Here is a 21,872-nt window from a genome sequence, read left to right as displayed (position 1 = left end):
CGACTCACCGGGACTGGGGGACAGCGCCAGCCCGCCTGCACTCCCTGTAGCCCTAGCCTCTCGGGCACCTGCGCGGATCTCCCACGCCAGGGGGCTGAGTCCCGCGGCTCCCGGCCCCCGCAGCGTCCTCAGACCCCATGGAGAACGCACCCCCCGCGGCTTCCTGAGTGCGGGCGCTGCCGCCGTCCAAACTGCGCCCTGGGGTCCTCCATCTCTCCCCTCTTAGGGGCGTCCGAGAGGCCGGGGAAGAGCGCACCATGAAGTCCGTGCTGTTCAGCCGCTTCTTCATCCTTCTGCCCTGGATCCTAATCGTCATCATCATGCTCGACGTGGACACGCGCAGACCCGCGCCCCCGCTCACCCCGCCCCCCTACTTTTCTCCCTACGCGGTGGGCCGCGGGGGCGCCCGACACCCGTTCCGCAGGGGCGGCCCAGACGTTGGCCCCGGGCGCGGCTGGGAGAAGCGCAACGAGTCGCGGCCACAGCCACGGCCGCGGCCCGAGCCGCCTCTGCCCACCATCTATGCCATCACGCCCACCTACAGCCGCCCGGTGCAGAAAGCCGAGCTGACCCGCCTGGCCAACACTTTCCGCCAGGTGGCGCAGCTGCACTGGATCCTGGTGGAGGACGCGGCGGCGCGCAGCGAGCTGGTGAGCCGCTTCCTGGCGCGGGCCGGGCTGCCCAGCACGCACCTGCACGTGCCCACACCGCGGCGCTACAAGAGGCCGGGACTGCCGCGCGCCACGGAGCAGCGTAACGCCGGTCTCGCCTGGTTGCGCCAGAGGCACCAGCACCAGCGCGCGCAGTCCGGAGTGCTCTTCTTCGCCGACGACGACAACACCTACAGCCTGGAGCTGTTTCAGGAGGTAGCTGCCGGCCCGCCCCAGCTTGGGGGGTGGGGTGGGGGACGCGCAGGAGGGGCCTCGGGGCCTGCCCGGCTGCGGCTGCACTTGGGAGTTCTCAGTTTTCCGTACTCCCATTCGCGACTACAGGTGGAGCGCTCCTCGCGGGCAGCCTGTAGCTTCCGCTGGCCCTGGCGTGTTTACGCGGGCCTTGGGGGTGGAGAGTGGACCAAAGGACTGTTGTGGCTCAAGGGAGGGTGTGTGGCCAGGGGCTTCACAGTCCACCTGGTCCTGAGATTGAGCCGAGGGAGTAGCACAGGTGAGGCGCGAGGATTTCCAGGAACGAGGCTCTGGCTGACTTGAGGATGGAGCCCAGATGGCAGGGAGAGTCGCTGCGGGGGCAGGGGGGAGGCACGCTCTCAGGAACCGGTCGCGGAAGGTCCCAGCTCAGTGGGCAGGTCGGTGTACTCCCGAGTCTAGAACTATATGGGGAGGAAGGTGGAGATGGTGACTAAGAATCACCCCAGAGACAAATTTCTCTTATAGTCTGATGGCACGGAAATGATTATTAGTGAAAACAGTAACTTCTCCGAGGTGTGTATGTGGGTCCAACCTCTGTGTCTTCCTGCACCCCACAAAAGCCCTGCTTCTGAAGATTGCCTCTTTTTCAAGGAAAACTTTTGGTAAATGAGTTGAGACTGTTCTGCCCTGTGGTTCTGTCTTTCTGCAGCCCAAATTATCAGGCGGACAGCCCCATTCTTTTTCTCAACTTTCCCTAAGGCCTCTCTTGCACCTGCCCATTGTATCCTGGTGCTCCCTATGAGGCCCTGGGTGCAGCGCGGTCCCCTGCCCCCGAAATGGCTCTTTTCCCTTGGAAGGCCACTCGTGCACAGAGCCAGCAGGGGGTTAAGACAGGTGTTACTTCTTGAGGCTAGTATTTTGCAATTTGTGTGTGCTCTGCGAATGAGTCCAGAGTGCATGGTTTTCACTTTTCTTCCTTATAAAGATACCTGGAAAAAAACAAAAACTTGGACTCTTTGACACTTGGTGGGACTATTGCTTTCCTTACACAAATTCCTTGACCTCCTGCTTTTGAGACTCCATCACACCCCCCCTTCCTGCCAGGTAGACTGGAGAATCTGTGTGTCTAGTAAACACAAACGCCCCACACCTTCATCCTAATAAATGTTTGGCTTTCTTAACCTTGGGAGAGAGTGACTCTGTACCCTTTCAGTTTAATTTTTCTGTCCATGTGGCTTTTAAGGTACCATTTTTTAAAAGGGCAGTTGCCACCTTCATTTCTATTCATCCTCTCCTCCATGAATAAAAGGACCAGTAATTGCTTTCCATCCTTCTCCATCTTTTTTGCAATGTAGGGCTTTTTTTCCCTGTTCCTCAGAAGAAATAGATAAGCTTGACAGTGCAGGGGGTTGTCTTTATTATAACCAAGATTAGAGATGTAATCTGATTTTTTTTTAAGTTGGGCTTTAATGTTGATCCTGCTTACATACTCTTTCCCCAAAAGATACAGTGGTTTGTATTCTGAAGCAAAGACCTTTACGTTTCAATACACCATAATTTTAAACTCCGAAGTATTTTTTTTTAAGTTGCCTTACCTGTAAAAATGTGTGGTCTTGTATATGTAATGCCCATCATTATTAATCAACTTTTTAGGGGGATGTGCTGTGAAGGGGTGTGAGTTTTGGTTTATCTCCGGGTTCTAGCCTATTGGTGTGAGGGTTAGATGAGTAGAAGAGCTGGCATTACAGGCAGTGAAACAATTGAGCACAGTCTTCCTCTGAGGCTTCCCGAACTGAAAGGAAGACTTGTTTGTGGGGGATGTTGAGCAGCAAGAAAAAAATCCCAGTAGACATTTCATTGGTCCATTGGAAAGAGAATATAAAGGAGGAGAGGGTGAGGAGAAGAAAATAGTATTGGCCCAGAGGAAACTAAAAAGGGAAAAACATGCAAAACATACAAGACACTCAAATTTTGTACAGTTGGAAGTAATGAAAAAAATCAAACTTATTTGAGGAGCATGTGCAGCTCTTCTTTATGGAGAGGTTCCAAGTGGTACAAAATATACGACAGAAGGACTGTTTAAAAAAACGTCATACACATGATACGCTTGGAATTGAAATTCTGTAGCTCCGAGAGGCCACTCCCAGACAGTAATTTCAAGGCTAGTTCCTTTCTCCACCCCCTCTCATCCTCCCCCACACACAGTGTTTTTGGACAGAGTGGCATCTGTTCGCCATGCATATATGTTGATACATTCAGTTTTCCTTTTTGCAGTGCGTTCTTTTCCTTGTAAGGCAAGCGATATCGAACTCTCTAAAAAGTCAGGTTAGTGGGATTTATGCATCCTTGGTTTTATGCAGTAACGGGATGGTCTACCTTATACCAGTTCTAAGATAAATGATTCCATGTGCGTTATAGTCCAGGCATTGGCTCTCTTGGAGAACAGGTAGGACTAGATAAAACATCTAAAAGCTGCAACTCCTTGGGGGAAGGGAAGATGCCCGTCAAGGGTGCTGTAGAGGTGAGGCGGATAGATCTCAGTCCTCCATATTGTGCATACACACAAATTAGTTTTTAAGTCATTCACGGTACTTAAGGAGAGAATGTCCCAAGTCAGGCTTCATCTTTTATTCATAGTGCTTCTAATTTCCATAGTTGATGTTAATGTCGATAAGATAAAAGGAGGAAAATGAACCAGGTACAAATTAGCTCGCTAAGCATTGGCTGCAAATGAAGGAAACTGAAAGATGAAAGGTCTCCAAATTAAATTAAAGGCGCAACAGGCAATCTGTGTTCAATTATTCCTCCCTGGTAACTGGAGAGCTGCTTGCTTCTTCCATACAGCTAACCGATTTTCAGCCTCCCCTCTCAACTGAGCTATGCTGCCAGGAAAGAAATATTTGCATCGAACAACACTGCATTAACAGCCACATCCACTTGCTAATGACGCTTAGCGGGAGTGGTAGCCACAGAAACTGGACTGTGCATTGGAGATGGACAGGGTTTTTCAGGTTTGCAGTATCCCAGCAGCTTCTCCTGCTCTTTCTGTGGCACGGAGGGGGCTTTACCCCACAGATCACAGGTAATCCTGCCTGTCGGAACACCCTATCTGTCTAACCCTCTGGAAAAGCCTATTTGTGAAGAATTTAAGCTACTTTAATACAAGCCACAACTGCAGATAAATGTGACTATCTAGTTACATTTTCAATAACACTATCAATGAGACTTCTGTTCTTTGCTAGAAAACCGTGCGGTGTTTCCTGAGTTTAAAGCTGACGCTTGGTGGGGCGCCTGGGTGGCACAGCGGTTAAGCGTCTGCCTTCGGCTCAGGGCGTGATCCCAGCGTTCTGGGATCGAGCCCCACATCAGGCTCCTCTGCTGGGAGCCTGCTTCTTCATCTCCCACTCCCCCTGCTCATATTCCCTGTCTCGTTGGCTGTCTCTCTCTCTCTGTCAAATAAATAATAAAATCTTTAAAAAAAATAAAGCTGATGCTTTTCAGGGGAAGTTGCTTTCACCTTTGGAAATCAATTGAATCGAAAGGTTAACAAACAGTCCTTTCCCAGCAAGAAGAAAAACTTTAAAAATTTTAACTTTAATGAGCAAAGACTGGAAGACAGGCCAACTGTGAGACATTTAAGGGGGGGCGTGAGAGGACTCAGTTAATGAGAAGGCATCTTGAAGATGCCTTTCTGGCAAGCAGTGAACTAAAGAGGCCCTTTGTTTCGATTTTCTGTTGGGTGCAGTTAAGCTATTTGTGTGCTGGGCAGGTGGAGGAGTTGAGGTTTAATTTTCTGTCTCGTTCCCTTTCTGAAGCATCAGTATGCTCCCCTCTTTATATGCAGCTTATTGGAGCCACAATCGAAAGGATATTCAAATTTACCATGTTTGCCCTTCCCCTCAAGGACTAAGTCCTGCCTGTGTTTCCTGAATGGAGACCAGAGAGCTACGTTTACTTTTACCTTTGACCCAGTTACTTAGTGTAGGGTAATTATCTTGTCAACGTGAAGAAACCTAAAAGAATCTCTTAGGTGTAGCATAAAATGACGATTTTGCCTGAAATGTGCCCATTGTGTTTTATTTCTCCCCGTCTACAACCTTATTAATAATCACGTTGTAGGGCTGATACAACGTGAGAATTTTCTAAAACTGTGTGTATAAAACTGCAGCGAATTTTCTTAGTCTGTCAGTGTTAAATCTGAAGATTTTCCGTGTTCTCCCTGGGTGCACGGTACTTGAGTTAGGGCTAATTTTTGAGTTTTCTATGAAGACCAGTTTTCACTTGGATTTTGATATTTTAATGGACCAGAAATAACAATTTGGGTTTAAAAGACGTTCTCTCTTCTGCCTCTCCGTGTTGTCTTTTTCCATCATTCTTTGTCCTCCAGCCTACTTTTCCCTGATTATCCTTTCTCATGAATAGACATGAAGACATGCCCGGATTATTGTTTGGTGCAATGAACGTGTGTCTCTTAAACATTTAGACTGTTGTCTCCTGCTTCTTGGAAACTATAGTGGGTGACTCCATTTTCTTCTGTCTACTCCACTTGCCTCTAAATTACAAGCTGGTAAATTTTCTCTTGTGTGAACAGTAATGGAATAGTAATTGCTTTTAAGGCATGCTACAAAAGCAAAATAGAAGAACCAAAGTCAGTGGTCTTATTCATTAACTATTCCAGGTGGTATTCAAGTAGTGCTTTTTTTTTTTCCTGGGTACAGAATTCAATAATGTTCAGATATGTCTATTCAAACGTTTTGAAGTCTGAGGAAATATTTGCTCAGTCCGTATAGTTAACACATTATGTACTTGACTTGCAATGCCGTTGAAGAATGATATTTAGGTTTTGCATGGATCTCAAGTCCTCCCTCCAAAACACAAATAAAATTGCTACACCAGTCTGTAGGTAGGTAAGTAAGTAGGTAGGTTTAGAACAGATTTCCAATTCACAGCAATAAACGAAGATAATCCATTGTTCATGCCTGGTAATTCTTGTGCATAATTTAAAATAAATGTTAAAATACTCTTTACTATGGATACAAACAGAATGTAGTTGACATCAGTTGAGCACTTCACTATGGGCCAGGAACCCCCCTGAGGGTTTTAGGTGTTTTTACTTATTCGTTCCTCACAATAGCCCCTGGAAGGTAGGTACTAGTATATTTCTATTCTTTCATCCTATTGCTGATATTTAGGTCTTTGGTGAGCACAGAGATTTTTAAAAGGGCAGCATGAATCTATTATAGTCATTTACCCTGGTATAATTGGCATCCCAATTTCATAGTTGAGTAGAAATGCCTGGAAGTAACTTGAACAGGTGGTACAGCTGTTCAGACACAGAATTTGGGCCCAAGTCCTCTGGTTCTAGAGTCTGCACTTTTTAATTTTTTTTTAAGATATATTTATTCCGGGGGAGGGGCTGAGAGAGAGCATGGAGTCCAGCATGGGGCTCCATCTCACAACCCTGAGATCACCATCTGAGTCGAAACCAAGAGTTGGATGCTTAACTGACTGGCACCTGGCACTATCCAGGTGCCCCTAAGCCTACATTTTTTACCTTCCTGCGGCTTATCTCATTTAACATGTCCAGTTGGATGGAGATACGTCATTGTGGTACGTAAAGCATTTGATCAACAGGAGTTTTTTTTTTTTTTTTAAGAGTTATTTATTTTAGGGGGAGATAGTGGAGGAAGGGGCAGAGGGAGAGAATCTCAAGCAGACTCCCTGCTGAGCCCAGAGCCCAAGGTGGGGCTTGATCTCATGACCCTGAGATCATGACCTGAGCTGAAATCAAGGGTCAGTTGCTTAACTGACAGAGTCACCCAGGTGCCCCTCAACAGGAGTATTCTAACATTGTTGCTGTCCCCTGCCACACTGAAACTGAGGTCTGTCTTCTTGGACACATCAACTTCTAATTTTCCTTTTTGATCTTTTTTTCCCTAATATTATTTGATCTTATGAACATTTTATTTCATCTTATACAATCTCATTTATAGCCCATTGGATTTCAGATTGCTCTTTTTTCAAGTCAGGTGAAAACGGCTAAGTTAGTATATAGACTGTAGTCTTTTATATATGTATTATAATATGTGTGCTTTTAAACAAGATTTCTTGTGAAAAAGGATCATTTCTGCAAGAAGATAAAATATTAAAATGTTTTCCCTCCCTTGATATATATACATCAGCCACTATAGCTACTGAGCATATATCTTTTCAGGACAGGTGGAGTTGAATGGAAGAAAAATTGTTGAGGGTAGCATGGAGGTCAGGGACAGTCCAGAATTATTTCACGTGGGAGGAGCCGAAGCCCAGGTAGGCTGCGGACACCTGCTGGTTGCTCTCTCGCACTGGCAGCTCCTCCCTGCAGCACGAAGATGTAGGAACCTTCATCTGGTGTGCTGGTTACGCCAGCCATCAATGGCCCACGCTGTCGGGGTCACCAGACTGGTCACTTGTTGATAGAAGGCTTAATTTTCTTGTCTGTGATTTATTTTAGGACTAGGAATATTCCCTGGGTTCAAACCAAAATGAATAAATCATTGGTTGGGTCTTTTTGCGTGTTGGGAAAACCCTGGAGTGGTCTGTGCTGAGGAGGGTGGTTACGTTGTCTACCACGAGTCTGATTATTTGGTCTTTCCTTCAAAATAACTGAAAACTTAAAAGAGGGGCTTCCCCCCCCCAATCAATCTCCAGCAATGGAAAGAGAACTTGAAATAGTAATGTATGTTACATGCAGAAACTAAGACCCTCGTCCTTCAGTCTGAAACGCAGGTATTTATAAATTGTATCTTCCTCTCTCCCTTGAAGGCTGAGTGTGCTGAATGCTGAACGTTCTCCATTAACTGAGAAACAGTTATCTAAGACGATTGTATGTTAGCAGTGAGAGTGTATGGCCCTGCAAGATTCCTTCCACCTGCTTGAGCTTACCCATGGCCACACTGAGGAGATATTTGAATATAATTAGTATGCCTTCTCCATTTAACAAATGTCAATTGAGCATCTGCTGTGTGCGAGGCACTATGTTTTGTCCAGGCAGGGAGTACTGCCCCTGCGAACAGAGAGGGTGCCTCCCAGTCCTCACAGATCAGGTGTCAGGACTGCTTATGCACGCTGGGATCCGTGCCTGTGGGAGAAACGCAGAGGCCTGGGAGCACAGAGCGGAGGCCGCTAATGGGCTTGTAGGTTGTCACGTGGAGTGACTGTAGGAGAAGTGACATGTGAGCTGAGACCTAAAGGATGATGGGGCCGCGTGGGTGACAGGGCAGGGGGGAAGAGCGCTCCGAGTGGAGGGAGCCACGGTAAAGAACCTGAGCAAAGAGGGTGTGTGACTGTCCAGAGAGCAGGGCATGGGATGGAGGGGTGGGCAGCTGCGTGCCCATCTCCTGCGGCCCAAGTGAGACACTTAGTTCTGGGAGAAGACTTAGCCTCTCTCCCCAAGCCTGTCCCATAAAGAGAAGTCTTCATTTTTTGTGTGAATCTGTGGCTTTGAAAAGTGTGTATATAGCAGTGTAAGGAACATGCTTTCATTTTTTCCTATCTAGTTTTCAGATCACCCATCAGGCAAATCTTTGACCTTTAATTTTTTTTTTTTAAGATTTTATTTATTTATTTGACCGAGAGAGACAGCGAGAGAGGGAATACAAGCTAGGGGAGTGGGAGAGGAGAAGCAGGCTTCCGGCCGAGCAGGAAGCCCGATCCAGGGCTCAATCCCAGGACCCTGGGATCATGACCTGAGCCGAAGGCAGACGCTTAACAGCCGAGCCACCCAGGCGCCCCTTGACCTATAACTCTTTAAACAGAACTTGGATAATGGTGGAGGAGTAAATTAGTAGAAAAACTACATATAAATATTTGTACATCTAGTTGTATCAAGGAAAAGGTACACTGTGGTGGATTCTTTATATACTGCTTAAGATCACATTATATAATGTGGTTTTTGTATTTCAGTTGGCCATTTCTCCCACTACAATCTAAACCCCATAAGGGTAGGGATTTTCTTTTGCACATTGTTGTATCTTCAGCGTTCAGAGCAGAGCCTCCCATGTCGCATGTAGTAAATGCTTATTAAATATTTGTTGAATAAGTGAATGAATTATTGGGAGCTTAGAAGTTGAGGGGCTCTCTTAAGGAATCTCTTCCCAGAAAGGAGCCCTGAACAGAGACTGTTGGTCAAATAACAGTTTTGAAGTCTGTGTTGTGTGTCTAGGATTATATTGAGCCTTTTAAATAGTAACTTTAAAAAAACATAAATTTGCTTGTTTCTTTGTCTGAAAACACCTTTATTTCACCTTCATTCTTTTTTTTCTTTTTTTAAAATTTTATTATTTGAGAGTGAGAGTGCTCGAGAGAGCACAAGCAGTGGGAGGAGGGAGGGAGAGGGAGAAGCAGGCTCCCCCCCTGAGCAGGGAGCCCAACACGGGGCTCATCCCAGGACCCCAGGATCATGACCTGAGCTGAAGGCAGATGCTTAACCCACGGAGCCACCCAGGCACCCCTTAAATAGTAACTTAAAGATAAATGTGGCCCCTATGCTGACTCTAAGAGCTTTCGTGCTAAAAAGGAGAGCGAGAGAAGGCCCATGAATATTTGCCTGTGTAGCAAAGCATTCCTGGCAGTGCCCATTTAAAGGGCAGGACGTATGTGAAGGTGCTTATGAAGTAGTTGAGTGTTAGGCCTTTTCACCCTGGAGGCCGGTGGGGAGCTCAGGTAGGAACTTAGGAGTCAAGCAATGCTGTGTTCAAATCTAGCTTTCCCGCTCAGTGGTTGCAGGATTTTGGCAAGAGCTGCCTGCTTCATAGGACTGCTGTTTAAGTACTGACCTATTGGCAAGTTATAAATATGAGTTCTTCTTCCCTCGTTCTCCTCTGTGGGTGACTGTCCCTGTGGAGAGGTCTATCAAATAGCCGCTGCCCTGTTTCGGGGGTTAGATGTCTCTACTCTGTTTCTGAGATCTGGACTGTGTTTCTGGGGGCGAGGAGGAGGGGCAAGTACCTGACTTTCCCAAATTAGTCTGTACCCAAGTGGAACTACCTAAATTGGGTGTCTTAATTACACCCCTGGCTGTTACCACAGTGCTTAGAGGAACAAGCATTAAACGGGGCTTGTCTACAAAGAGTCCTGGGAGGATGCAAGAGAGTAAAAAGCATCTTAAAGAACATTTTAGGTTGAGAGGAGGTGGAAGGCTGACGCTCCTGTGGGTTAGGAGGTCTAAGCTGATTAATGTGTGTGTGAAAGCCAGCAAGTTGGCCTGCACGTAGCTCAGAGCAGGTCCAAGGAGTGATTTTTAGCTACTTGGCCGTCCTGGGACCTAGCTTGGACCCAGAGCATGTTACAGGATGGATGATTTCTGGCGTGGATGAATGAATCAGAGAGAGTATGCGACAAAGGAGAGCGTAAATTAAAGGGAAGAATGCAATGAATCTATTTTTAAAGCACATGATTACAAGCAATAGCTTGATTTTTAAGGTCATTTGCTAGGGGTGGGAAGGTCAGAATTCGTCTTTCCAGCACCGATTGCAGAAGGCAGAGAGGATCCCTTATTATGGCCCTCCCCTTGTGCCTGGCCCCCTCCAGCCTTAACTGGGATACTGAGCTGGCCTTCAGCTGACTGGCAATTATTAGGAAGTCTACCCCGAACTTGTTTCTTTTTTCAAACATTGCTTACATTTTCATAAGCTTCAGAAGTTCTGTAAGCTTTTTGCTTATTTCCTGCCAGAATGGGGAATGTAGCAGTTGGAGTGTGTGTGGGGGGTGTGTGTGTGTTTACCCACAGGGTCCCCTGATTGCCTCCTTGTCTGCAAATGCTGTGAGTACTGCCCCTGTTCTTTCTTCATAGACCCTGCACCCTCCTGGTCCGTCTCTCACAAGAGTTGTGGTCACACCCAGGAGCCTGGTGCAATGATCATCACTGTTTTCTGTTCATATGACTCCTAAAAAAATTTAGTAAAATTATGCACTCTCTAGGATGTTTTCAAATTGACGTCTAAATTTTTTAAATCCCTTAAAATGGTTGCAAAGCATTTAAGTTTTAGTGAATTATAAATACTGACATTTAGTAATGAAAACTACATACAGTGGATATTATAAAAACTAGAACAGTTTTTATATCAACATCGTTTGATAAATATACTTCTCAGTAACATCCAGAAATTTTATATTGTTCCTTTTTCTATTTTTGTTCTCCCTCAGAATTTTATCTTAGCATAATATTTTGAGGTTCAAGGTCCTTTATTGATCCTCTAGTCACACATATCTGCGGTAACAAAAATGATTATAGAGTTTAAATTTTTAAAAAATTCCTATGGCTATAAACTAAGGTCTTAAAAACTCGTTAAGATTGAGTTAACACTACAATTGGTAGCAGTAAACAAGTAATCAAACATAAATGTCATGCATATGAGTACATATCATTTTTGTAAAATTGTTACTCACTTGTAATAAAAAACCCATAAATGTTGCCAACTTGGATAATTAACTCTTAAGCATAAAAGCTACGTTTATTGGAAATTGGATTCTTAATGATATGGATGGAGCATTTTATTATTGGTATCTATTCACTGATGAATATTACTGATTGCTGGAATGAGATGGGGTTTAGCATAATTCTGTTCTCATGAGGTCAACCTTGTCTACATAAAGAAGTAAATAAGATGGAAAGCATTTTTGTAGTGGTTTTGTCTTCAGTTTTTGAACTCTCAAGCTCGAAGCCAAAAACCATATGGTGATCTCTCAGCAAAAAATATTTAATGATCTATTGATGACATTAGGTCTCCTTCAATTTTGTTGAAAGCAAATAATTGGAAACCTCTTGCCTTCCAAAGGGATTTATTACCCATTCATTAAAGACATTATCTTTCTCATAAAGACAACAATAGTTCTAATTACCTTTGGTTGGTGCCCTAGAGATTTGAGCATGGTGGGACAGTATATTTAATATGATTCAGGATGGATGAGAAGTTGGCCCTTTTTTGTGAAGTGAGAGAGGAGCAGAGGGAAGAAGAACCAGCCCCTCTACCCGAGAATTCAGTTTTAGGAAAGCAAGTAAGAATGCCGAGGGTCTGGGAATTTATTCCCTTAGAGCTGTGTGCTCAAATATTCCAACGAGAGTCTTTATTCAGGGACCATGCACCCCAAGTCTGAAAACTGCAGTTTTGGTAGAAAGAGCACTAAGTTAGGAGCTGGAGAACGTGTGCATGACCTCAGGGAAACTTGGCTCCTGTTTTCCGATGGCTTGCTCTGTGCTAGGCCCTGCCCGAGTATTTGGGTGTGTACGCTGCTATTTAATTTTCATGGGATCTCTGAGGCTGCCTATCTTACACCTGAGGAAAAGCCCTAATAGCCGCCTTACAGGGCCCGATACAAATGTGGGTAGTAGTCGTGACATTTAAGTGAGCTGATACACCTGGAAAGTGGGCAAATAGGGCAACTTCCCTATCGATTTGGACATATGCTCTATCAGAATTTGGTGGCCACAGGAGCGGTGGAAAGGGCCCGGAAGGCAGAATGTCAGAAAGCCCTGAGCCATCATAACGGTACCAACCCCTACAGTCTCTGTGGCCTCAAGATGCTGCTGTCAGCCGACGGGAATGGGAATTTAAGTACGATCCATGTGTGGATGTGTTGTTTATCATCTAAATAAACTTGGCATTGCAAGATTGAAATGCCAGTGTCATTTTTAAAGGTCAAATGACAGTTTGGGGATATTTTTATAACTTTGGAAAGTTCCTCAGCTACATCTGTTCACACTGGCAAAAGTGCTGGAGACCTCCCAGGGGAGTCTTTTTCTGTTGGGGGTGCTGCAGCCTTGCTTTGCAGAAAAGTTCTATTATGCACAGTCATTGGAGCTGGTATTTGGGCCTCATGTTCTATTAATTGCTTTCATTTTTCTTGAATGGTTCTATTTAACTGTTTACCTATTACCTTTCACTCCTGCTGGACATACTGAGAAGGTAGGCTCTGTGATTTTTAACTTTTATGCTCTTCTTTTCTTCTTTAGGAATTTTTAAAAAGTTTTTCTTTAAATTCCAGTTAACATACAGTGTAACATTTCAGGTGTACAACATTGATTCCACACTTCCATACATCACCGGGTGCTCTCACAACAGGTGCCCTCCTTAATCCCCATCACCTGTTTCACCCATCCCCACCCACTCCCCCTCTGGTAACCCTCAGTTTGTTCTGTCTTGTAAAGAATCTGTTTCTTGGTTTGCCTCTCTCTTCCCCACCCCTTCCTTGTTTCTTTTGTTTCTTAAATTCTACATATTAGGAAATCATATGGTATTTGTCTTCCTCTGACTAAATTCGCTTAGTATTATACTCTAGCTCCATCCATGTCATTGCAGATGGCAACATTTCATTTTATGGCTAATGTTCCATTGTATGTACATGCCACATCTATTCCTCAGTCAGTAGATAGTTGGGCTGTTTCCATAATTAGGCTAATGCAGGTAATGCTGCTATAAACACTGGAGTGCATATATCCCTTTGAATGAGTATTTTCGTATTCCTTAGATAAATACCTAGTAGTGCGATTGCTGGATTGTAGGATTGTTCTATTTTTAACTTTTTGAGGAACCTCCATACTGTTTTCCAGGGTGGCTGCTTCAATTTGCATTCCCACCAACAGTGTAAGAGGGCTCCCCTTTCTCCACATCCTCACCAGCATCTGTTGTTCCCTGTGTTGTTGAGTTTAGCCATTCTGACTGGTGTGAGGTGGTATCTCATGTGGTTTTGATCTGCATTTCCCTGATGATCAGTGATGGTAAGCATCTTCCTACGTGTCTGTTGGACATCAGTATGTCTTCTTTGGAAAAATACCTATCCACGTCTTCTGCCCATTTTTTAATTGGATTAGTCATTTTTTGGGTATTGAGTTTTAGAAGTTCTCTATATATCTTGGATAATTACCCTTTATCAGATATTTCATTTGCAAATATCTTGTTCCATTCCATAGGTTGCCTTTTGGTTTTGTTGATTCTTTCCTTCACTGTGCAGAAGCTTTTTATTTTGATATAGTCCCAATAGTTTATTTTCGCTTTTGTTTCACTTGCCTCAGGGGACCTATCTAGAAAGAGGTGACTATGGCCGATGTCCAAGAGGTTACTGCCTGTGTTCTCTTCTAGGATTTTTATGGTTTCAGGTCTCACATTTAGGTCTTTAATCCATTTTGAATTTATTTTTGCATTTGGTACAAGAAAGTGGTCCAGTTTCATTGTTTTGCATGTTGCCGCCCAGTTTTCCCAACACTATTTGTTGAAGAGACTGGTCTTTTTCCCATTGGATAGTCTTTCCTGCTTTGTCAAAGATTAATTGACCATATAGTTGTGGGTTCATTTCTGGGTTTTCTGTCTTGTTCCATTGATCTGTGTGTCTATTTTTGTGCCAGTACCATACTGTCTTGATCATGACAACTTTGTAATACAACTTGAAGTCCAGAATTGAGATGCCTCCAGCTTAGCTTTTCTTTTTCAAGATTGCTTTGGCTATTTGGAGTCTTTTGAGTTTCCATACAAATTTTAGGATTGGTTGTTCTAGCTCTGTGAAAAATGCTGTTGCTATTTTGATAGGGATTGCATTAAATGTGTAGATAGCTTTGGGTAGTATAGACATTTTAATAATAATTGTTATTCCAATCCATGAGCGTGGAATGTCTTTCCATTTTTTTGTGTCCTCTCCTTTTGCTTTCATCACTGTTTTATAGTTTTCAGAGTATAGGTCTTTCACCTCTTTGGTTAGGTTTAGTCCTAGGTATCTTATGGTTATTAGTACAATTCTAAATCGGATTGATTCCTTAATTTCTCTTTCTGCTGCTTCATTATTGGTATATAGAAATGCAATATACTTCTGTATGTTGATTTTGTATCCTGTGACTTTAATGAATTTATCAGTTCTAGCAATTTTTTTGGATGGTGTCTTTTGAGTTTTCTACACAGAGTATCACATTCTCCGCAAATAGTGAAAGTATCAGTATCCTTGATGATTTGAATGCTTTTTATTTCTTTTTGTTGTCTGATTGCTGTAGCTTGAACTTCCACTACTGTGTGGACATCCCTGTCTTGTTCCTGATTATAGAGGAAAAGCTGTCAGTTTTTCCCCTTTGAGGATAAGATTAGCTGTAGGCTTTTCATATATGGCCTTTATGATGTTGAAGTCATGTTCCCTCTAACCTACTTTGTTGAGGGTTTTTATCATGAACAGACGTTTGGTAGATGCTTTTTCAGCATCTACTAAAAGGATCATATGGTTCTTACCGTTTCTTTTATTAATGTGGTGTATCACATTAACCAATTTACGAGTGTTGACCCACCCTTGCAACCCAGGAAAAAACCCCAGGTGATCATGGTGACTGATTTTTTTCGTGCTTTGTTGGATTTGGTTTGCTAGTATTTTACTGAGAATTTTTGCATCCATGTTCAGCAGGGATATTGGCCTGTAGTTCTGTATTTTAGTGGAATCTTTATCTGGTTTTGGTATCAGGGTAATTCTGTCCTCACAGGATGGATTTGGAAGTTTTGCTTCCTTTTTTTATTTTTTGAAAGAATGTGAGAAGAATAGCTATTAACTCTTCTTTAAATGTTTGGTAGAATTCACCTGTGAAGCCATCTGGCCCTGGACTTTTGTGTGTTAGGAGTTTTTAAATTACTGATTAATTTCTTTGCTGGTTGTTGTTCTATTCAAGTTTTCTCTCCTCCTGTTTCAGTTTTGGTAGGATGTATACTTCTAGGAGTTTATCTATTTCTTCCAAGTTGTCCAATTTGTTGGTGTAGTTTTTCATAGTCTTTGCTTATATTTGTTTGTATTTCTGTGGTGTTATTTCTCCTCTCTCATTTGAGATTTTGTTTAATTTTTTCTCGTTTCTTTTTTTTTCTTTTTTCTTTTTTTTTAAGATTTTAAGTGGGGGAACTGCAGAGGCAGAGGGAGAAGGAGACTCCCTGCTGAGCAGGGAGTCTGATACAGGGCTCGATCCCAGGACCCTGGGATCATGACCTGAGCTGAAGGCAGCCGCTTAACTGACCGACTACTCAGGTGCCTCTCTTTTTGATAAGTGTATCTGGAGGTTTATCAATTTTATTACTTTTTTCAAAGAACCAGCTACTAGTTTCATTGATCTGTTCTGTTGCTTTTGTGGTATCTATATCATTTATTTCTGCTTTAATCTTATTTTCTTCTTTCCACTGGCTTTAGGCTTTGTTATTTTTCTAGCTCCTTTAAATGTAAGTTATGTCGTTTGAGACTTTTCTCTCTTCTTGAGGTAGGCCTTTATTGCTACATACTTCCCTCTTAGGACTGCCTTTGCTGCATCCCTAAGGTTTTAGACTGTTGCATTTTCATTTTAATTTGTTCCCATGTATTTTTTTATTTCTTCCTTGATTTCCTGGTTGAATTGTTCATTGTTAAGTAGCATGTTTCACCTCCATGTATTTGTGGTCTTTCCAAATTTTTTCTTGTGCTTGATTTCTAGTTTCATAGCATTGTGGTCAGAAAAGGTGCATGGTATGATTTCAGTCCTTTTGTATTTGTTGAGGCCTCATTTGTGACCTAATATGTGATCTATTCTGCAGAATGTTCCATGTGCATTTGAAAAGAACTTGTTTTCTGCTGTTTTAGGATGGATATTCTGACTGTATCTGTTAAGTCCATTTGGTCCAGTGTGTCATTCAAAGCCATTGTATCCTTGTTGATTTTCTGTTTAGATGATCTGCCCATTGATTTAAGTGGGATGTTAAAATCCCTTACTGTTATTATGTTATCAATTAGTTCTTTTATATTTGCTATTAATTGTTTTATATATTTAGGTGTTCCCATGTTGGGGGCATTAAATATTTATAATCATTATATCTTGTTGAACTGTCTGCTTTATGATTATGTAATGCCCTTCTTTGTCTCTTTTTACAGTCTTTATTTTAAAATCTAGTTTGTTCAATATAAGTATTGCTACTCTTTCCTTTGACATCTATTTGCGTGATAAATGTTTCTCCACCCCCTCACTCTCAGTCTGCAGGTGTCTTTAGGTCTAAAATGAGTATCTTGTAGGAAGCATATAGATGGATCTTGTTGTTTATTGGGGGGGGTTAATCCATTCTGACACCTTTGTCTTTTGATTGGAGCATTTAGTCTGTTTACATTCAGAGTAATTATTGATAGCTATGTATTTACGGATTTTATTACTCGTTTTGTTGTTGTTTCTGGAGATTTTCTCTGATCCTTTCTTTGACATTTCAGGTCTCTCCTTTTGCAGAGTCCCCTTTAATATTTCTTACAGGGATAGTTTAGTGGTCACAAACTCCTATAGTTTTTGTTTGTCTGGGAAACTATTTCCCCTTCTATTCTGAATGATATCCTTGCTGGCTAGAGTATTCTTCGCTGCAGGTTTTTTCCCATTCAGCGCGTTGAATATATCATGCCATTCTCTTTTGGCTTGTCAAGTTTCTGTTGAGAAATCTCCAGCTAGCTGTATGGGTTTTCCCTTGTAAGTTAAGGACTTCTTTTTGTCTTCCTGCTTTTAAGATTTTTTATCACGGTATCTTGCAAATTTAATTACAGTATATCTTGATGGTATTGATGGGACTTCTCTGTGCCTCCTGGACTGGGTGTCTGTTTCCTTCCCCAGATTAGGTACATTTTCTGCTATTATTTCTTGAAATAAATTTTCTGCCCCCTTTCTCTCTCTTCCTTTGGGATTCCTATAATATTAATGTTACTACATTTTTTTTAAAGATTTTATTTATGTGACAGAGAGACAGCCAGCGAGAGAGGGAACACAGCAGGGGAGTGGGAGAGGAAGAAGCAGGCTCCCAGCAGAGGAGCCCGATGTGGGACTCTATCCCAGAACACCAGGATCACACCCTGAGCCAAAGGCAGATGCTTAACGACTGCGCTACCCAGGCGCCCCTAATGTTACTACATTTGATGGAATCACTTAGTTCCCTACGTCTATTCTCATGGTGCATAATTCTTCTTTCATTCAGTTTCATTATTTCCCATTATTCTGTCTTCTAGGTCACTAATTTTTCCTCTGCTTCTTTCAGCCTGCTCTTGGTTGCTTCAAGCCTATCTCCAATCTTATTTATTTCATTATCTCTGATACTTATTTAACTCTTTTATCTCTGTGGTGAGGGGCTCCCTAATGTCTTCTTTTCTCAAGCCCATTAAGTATTCTTATGATTGTTGCTTTAAATATTCTACAGGCATGTTACTTATATCTGTTTCTCTTAGATCTCTGGCCATTGCTCTATCTTGTTCTTTCATTTGGGATAAATTCCTCTATCTTGGCATTTTGTCCAAGTCTCTGCCTTCTTCTGTGTGTTAGAAAAGCCCATTATGGGGGCGCCTGGGTGGCACAGTGGTTAAGCGTCTGCCTTCGGCTCAGGGCGTGATCCCGGCATTCCGGGATCAAGCCCCACATCAGGCTCTTCCACTATGAGCCTGCTTCTTCCTCTCCCACTCCCCCTGTTTGTGTTCCCTCTCTTGCTGGCTGTCTCTATCTCTGTCGAATAAATAAATAAGATCTTTAAAAAAAAAAAAAAAAAGAAAAGAAAAGCCCATTATGTCTCCTCCTGAAAGTAATGGCCTTATGAAGAAGAGGTCAGGTAGTGCCCAGGGCCTGGCACTTGAAGGAGTGCCTCTGGTGTGTGTTGCGTGTGCTCTGCTGTTGTGTTTTGGCTGCTCTGTCCTTCAGGCCAGTCCTTACCTTGCTTCTCCTTTCCTGCTGTGGGCAGTGTTTGGTCCCTGGCCTAAATGTGTTGAGTTTTAAGTAGGTATGCTCTGGTCTGCTTGTGAAATAAAACCTGACACCACTTCCACAAGGACTGAGGCTATGCAGAAATGTCTGGTTGGGAGATGCAATTTGGGCATGGGTTCATGCTGGTCTTCTGGGGGAGGGGTCTGCTGTGCTGGGACTGAGGTAAACTTGACTGAGAAGGGTAGTCGCACTAGAGCGCTGGGGGATGGGGCTTGGTGTAAGCAAGTTAAGCAGCCAGTGTCTGTGCTGTGTTGCTTTCCTCAGGTGGCTCTGTGTTTATGCTGAGGGGCAGGGGAGGGAAATGGTGCTAGCCCGCTCCTTTGTTCCGAGAGGCATCTCCATGAATGCTGCCTCTCAGGAACATGCTCTGAGTGAATCATCTCCCCACTCTGTGCTCCAGGCATTCTTCAGATGGCTGTTTCCACACCATGTGCCCCCCAGTAGTTTGCCTGCCTTCTCTCTGGGAGCAGTGCAGTGTCCTCTGGGCCTTGTCTCAGCCAAGCTGGCGGACCTTTAAAACTCCAGGCTTTAAGCCCTGCTGGTTACAAGAACTCACCAAATTCAGCCTCTCGATTTCCAAGCCAATGGCTTTGGAGGAGTGATCTCCTTGTGCATTCCCCCACATGCTCCTGTCTCACTCTTTTCTATGACCACGGCTCCCTCAGGTCTGTACCACCTGTGACCCCATTTCTCCCCTAAACCATGTCTGCACTTCCCACCTTCTTCAATGTGGCCTCTTCTCTCCCTTCAGTTGTGAAGTTCTGTCAGTCTTCAGGTCGATTTCTCTGTGTAAGGATTTAAAAAACAAACATTAAGAAGTTGGGTTGATGATGCTTGTGGTTTCTGTGGTCGATAATAAGGTTTTTACAGCAACCCTCGGTTTCCTCTGAAAATCCATAGATTGTCCTGTAGTTTCATATGTAGGTGTTCATTTGGTTGGCTCTTGTAAATCCAGTGACATTTAAAAGTAAATGTCTCTATTTCTTGTTATATCTCTTTTCCCTAAATGTGAAGAGCAATGGGAGAGAAGCAAAAATTAAATATTAATGTAATTTTTTATTATGGGAAAATATACCTAAAATTTACCGTCTTAACCATTTTAAAGTGTACAGTTCAGTGGCGTTACATACATTCACTTTGCCGTGCAACCACTGCCTTCATCATCTCCAGAACTTGTACATCATTCCAGACTGAAACTCTGTACCCATTAAGTAATAACTCCCCATTTGCCCCTCCGTGGTAAACTGTAATCTACTTTCCGTTCGAATTGAACTATTCTAGATATCTTATGTAGGGTAGAATCATACAATATTTGTCCTTTTGTGCCTGGCTTATTTCACTTAGCATAAAATCCTCAAGGTTCATCTGCATTGTAGCATATATCAAAATTTCATGCTTTTTTTTTTTTTTTTTGAGGGGGGCTATTGTGAGTGCTGCTGTGAACATTGTAGTATGGATATCTGTTCAAGTTTCTCCTTTCAGTTTTTCTGTGTGTATATAATGAAAGTGGAACCGCTGGGTCATAGGATAATTCTATGGTTAATTTTTGAGGAACCTGCATACTATTTTAGATATCAGTGGCACCATTTTACATTCCCACCAACAGAAGACACACAGGTTTGAATTGCTCTACATCATAGCCAATGCTTGTTATTTTCTGTTTTTGTTTTGTTTTTATAATAGCTATCCAGATGGGCATGAAGGGGTATCTCCTTGTGGTTTTGATTTGTGTTTTCCTAATGATTAGTGATGTTGACCATCTTTCCATGTGCTTATTGACAGTTGTACATAGCTTTCGGAGAAATGTCTATTCATGTCCTTTGCCCATTTTTTAATTTGGTTGGTTTTTGTTTTTTTGTTGAGTCTTAGGAATTCCTCATATATTATATATATATATAAATCCTGTATCAGATATGTGATTTGCAAATATGTTTTCCCATCCTGAGGGTTGCCTTTTTATTTGGTGATAGTGTCCTTTGATGCCCTAAAGTTTTAAATTTTGATGAAGTTTAGTAATAATTTTTGTTGCCTATGCATTTAGTATTGTGTACAAGAAATTGTCACCAAATTCATTCTTTTCCCCTGTTTTCATCTAATAGTTGCATAATTTTAGCTCTTACATTTAGGTAATTAATGTTGATCTCTTTTGAGTTAATTTTTTTTTAAAGATTTTATTTATTTATTTGACAGAGATAGCCAGCGAGAGAGGGAACACAAGCAGGGGGAGTGGGAGAGGAAGAAGCAGGCTCATAGCAGAGGAGCCTGATGTGGGGCTCGATCCCATAACGCCGGGATCACGCCCTGAGCCGAAGGCAGACGCTTAATGACTACGCCACCCAGGCGCCCCTTGAGTTAATTTTTGTACATAGTGTTAGGTAGGGATTCAGCTTCATTTGGCATGTGCATATCTAGTTTTTCCCAGCACCGTTTGTTGAAAAGACTGTTCTTTCCTCATTGAATGATCTTGGCACATTTGTCAAAAATGATTTGACTGTATATGTGATGGTTTATTTCTGGGCTCTCTATTCCATTAGTCTACATGTCTGCCTTAATGCCAGTAGCACTGCTTTAATTGCTGTTGCTTTATAGTAAGTGCTTAAATCAGGAAGTGTGGGTCCTTCAACTTTGTTCCTTTTCCAAGAGTGTTTGGGCTATTTGGGGTCCCTTGAGATTCCAAATGAGTTTTGGGTGTATTTGGGGGCTCTGTTCTATTGATCTGTGTGTCTGTGTCAGTAGTAACCTGTTTTGATTACTGGTGCTTTGCAGTATACTTTGAAATTGGGGATTGTGATACCTCCAGTCTTGTTCTTTTTTTCTCAAGATTGCTTTGGCTGTTTGGGGTCTTTTGTGGTTCCACACAAATTTAGGACTATTCTAGTTCTGTGAAAAATGCTATTGGTATTTTGATAGGGATTGCGTTAAATCTGTAGATTGCTTTGGGTAGTATTAACGTTTTAATGATACTAATTTTTCCAGTCCATGAGCATGGAATAACTTTCATGTTTGTGTCATTTCATTTTCTTTCAATATCTTACAGTTTTCAAGATGTAAGTTTTTCACCTCCTTGGTTTAAAATATTCCTAGGTATTTTATTTCTGATGCAGTTGTAAATTGAATTGTTTCTTCTTTCTTTTTCATTATTAATGTATAGAAATGCAAGAGACTTCTGTATATTAATTTTGTGTACTGAAACTTATATTCTGCAACTTTACTGAATTCATTTAGTAGTTCTAACACTTTTCTGGTGGAGTCTTTCTGGTTTTCTATAGGTG

The 21,872-nt window shown here is 42.6% G+C and overlaps 1 protein-coding gene across 1 annotated transcript in view; it reads left to right on the top strand.

Moving 5' to 3' along the window:
• Positions 1 to 257: 257 nt before the first annotated feature.
• Positions 258 to 21,872, top strand: part of B3GAT2 (beta-1,3-glucuronyltransferase 2) — a 75,633-nt gene continuing 54,018 nt past the window's right edge. The window contains exon 1 of the mRNA XM_040643611.1: positions 258 to 866. Within this exon, the coding sequence (XP_040499545.1) occupies positions 258 to 866 (609 nt within the window). The remainder of the gene's footprint in view (positions 867 to 21,872) is intronic.

The sequence above is a fragment of the Ursus maritimus genome, unplaced genomic scaffold (assembly GCF_017311325.1).
Source record: "Ursus maritimus isolate PB19 unplaced genomic scaffold, ASM1731132v1 scaffold_29, whole genome shotgun sequence".
Taxonomy (NCBI): Eukaryota; Metazoa; Chordata; class Mammalia; order Carnivora; family Ursidae; genus Ursus; species Ursus maritimus.
Note: the sequence above shows the minus strand (reverse complement) of the source record. Positions and strands in the feature narration are given on the sequence as shown.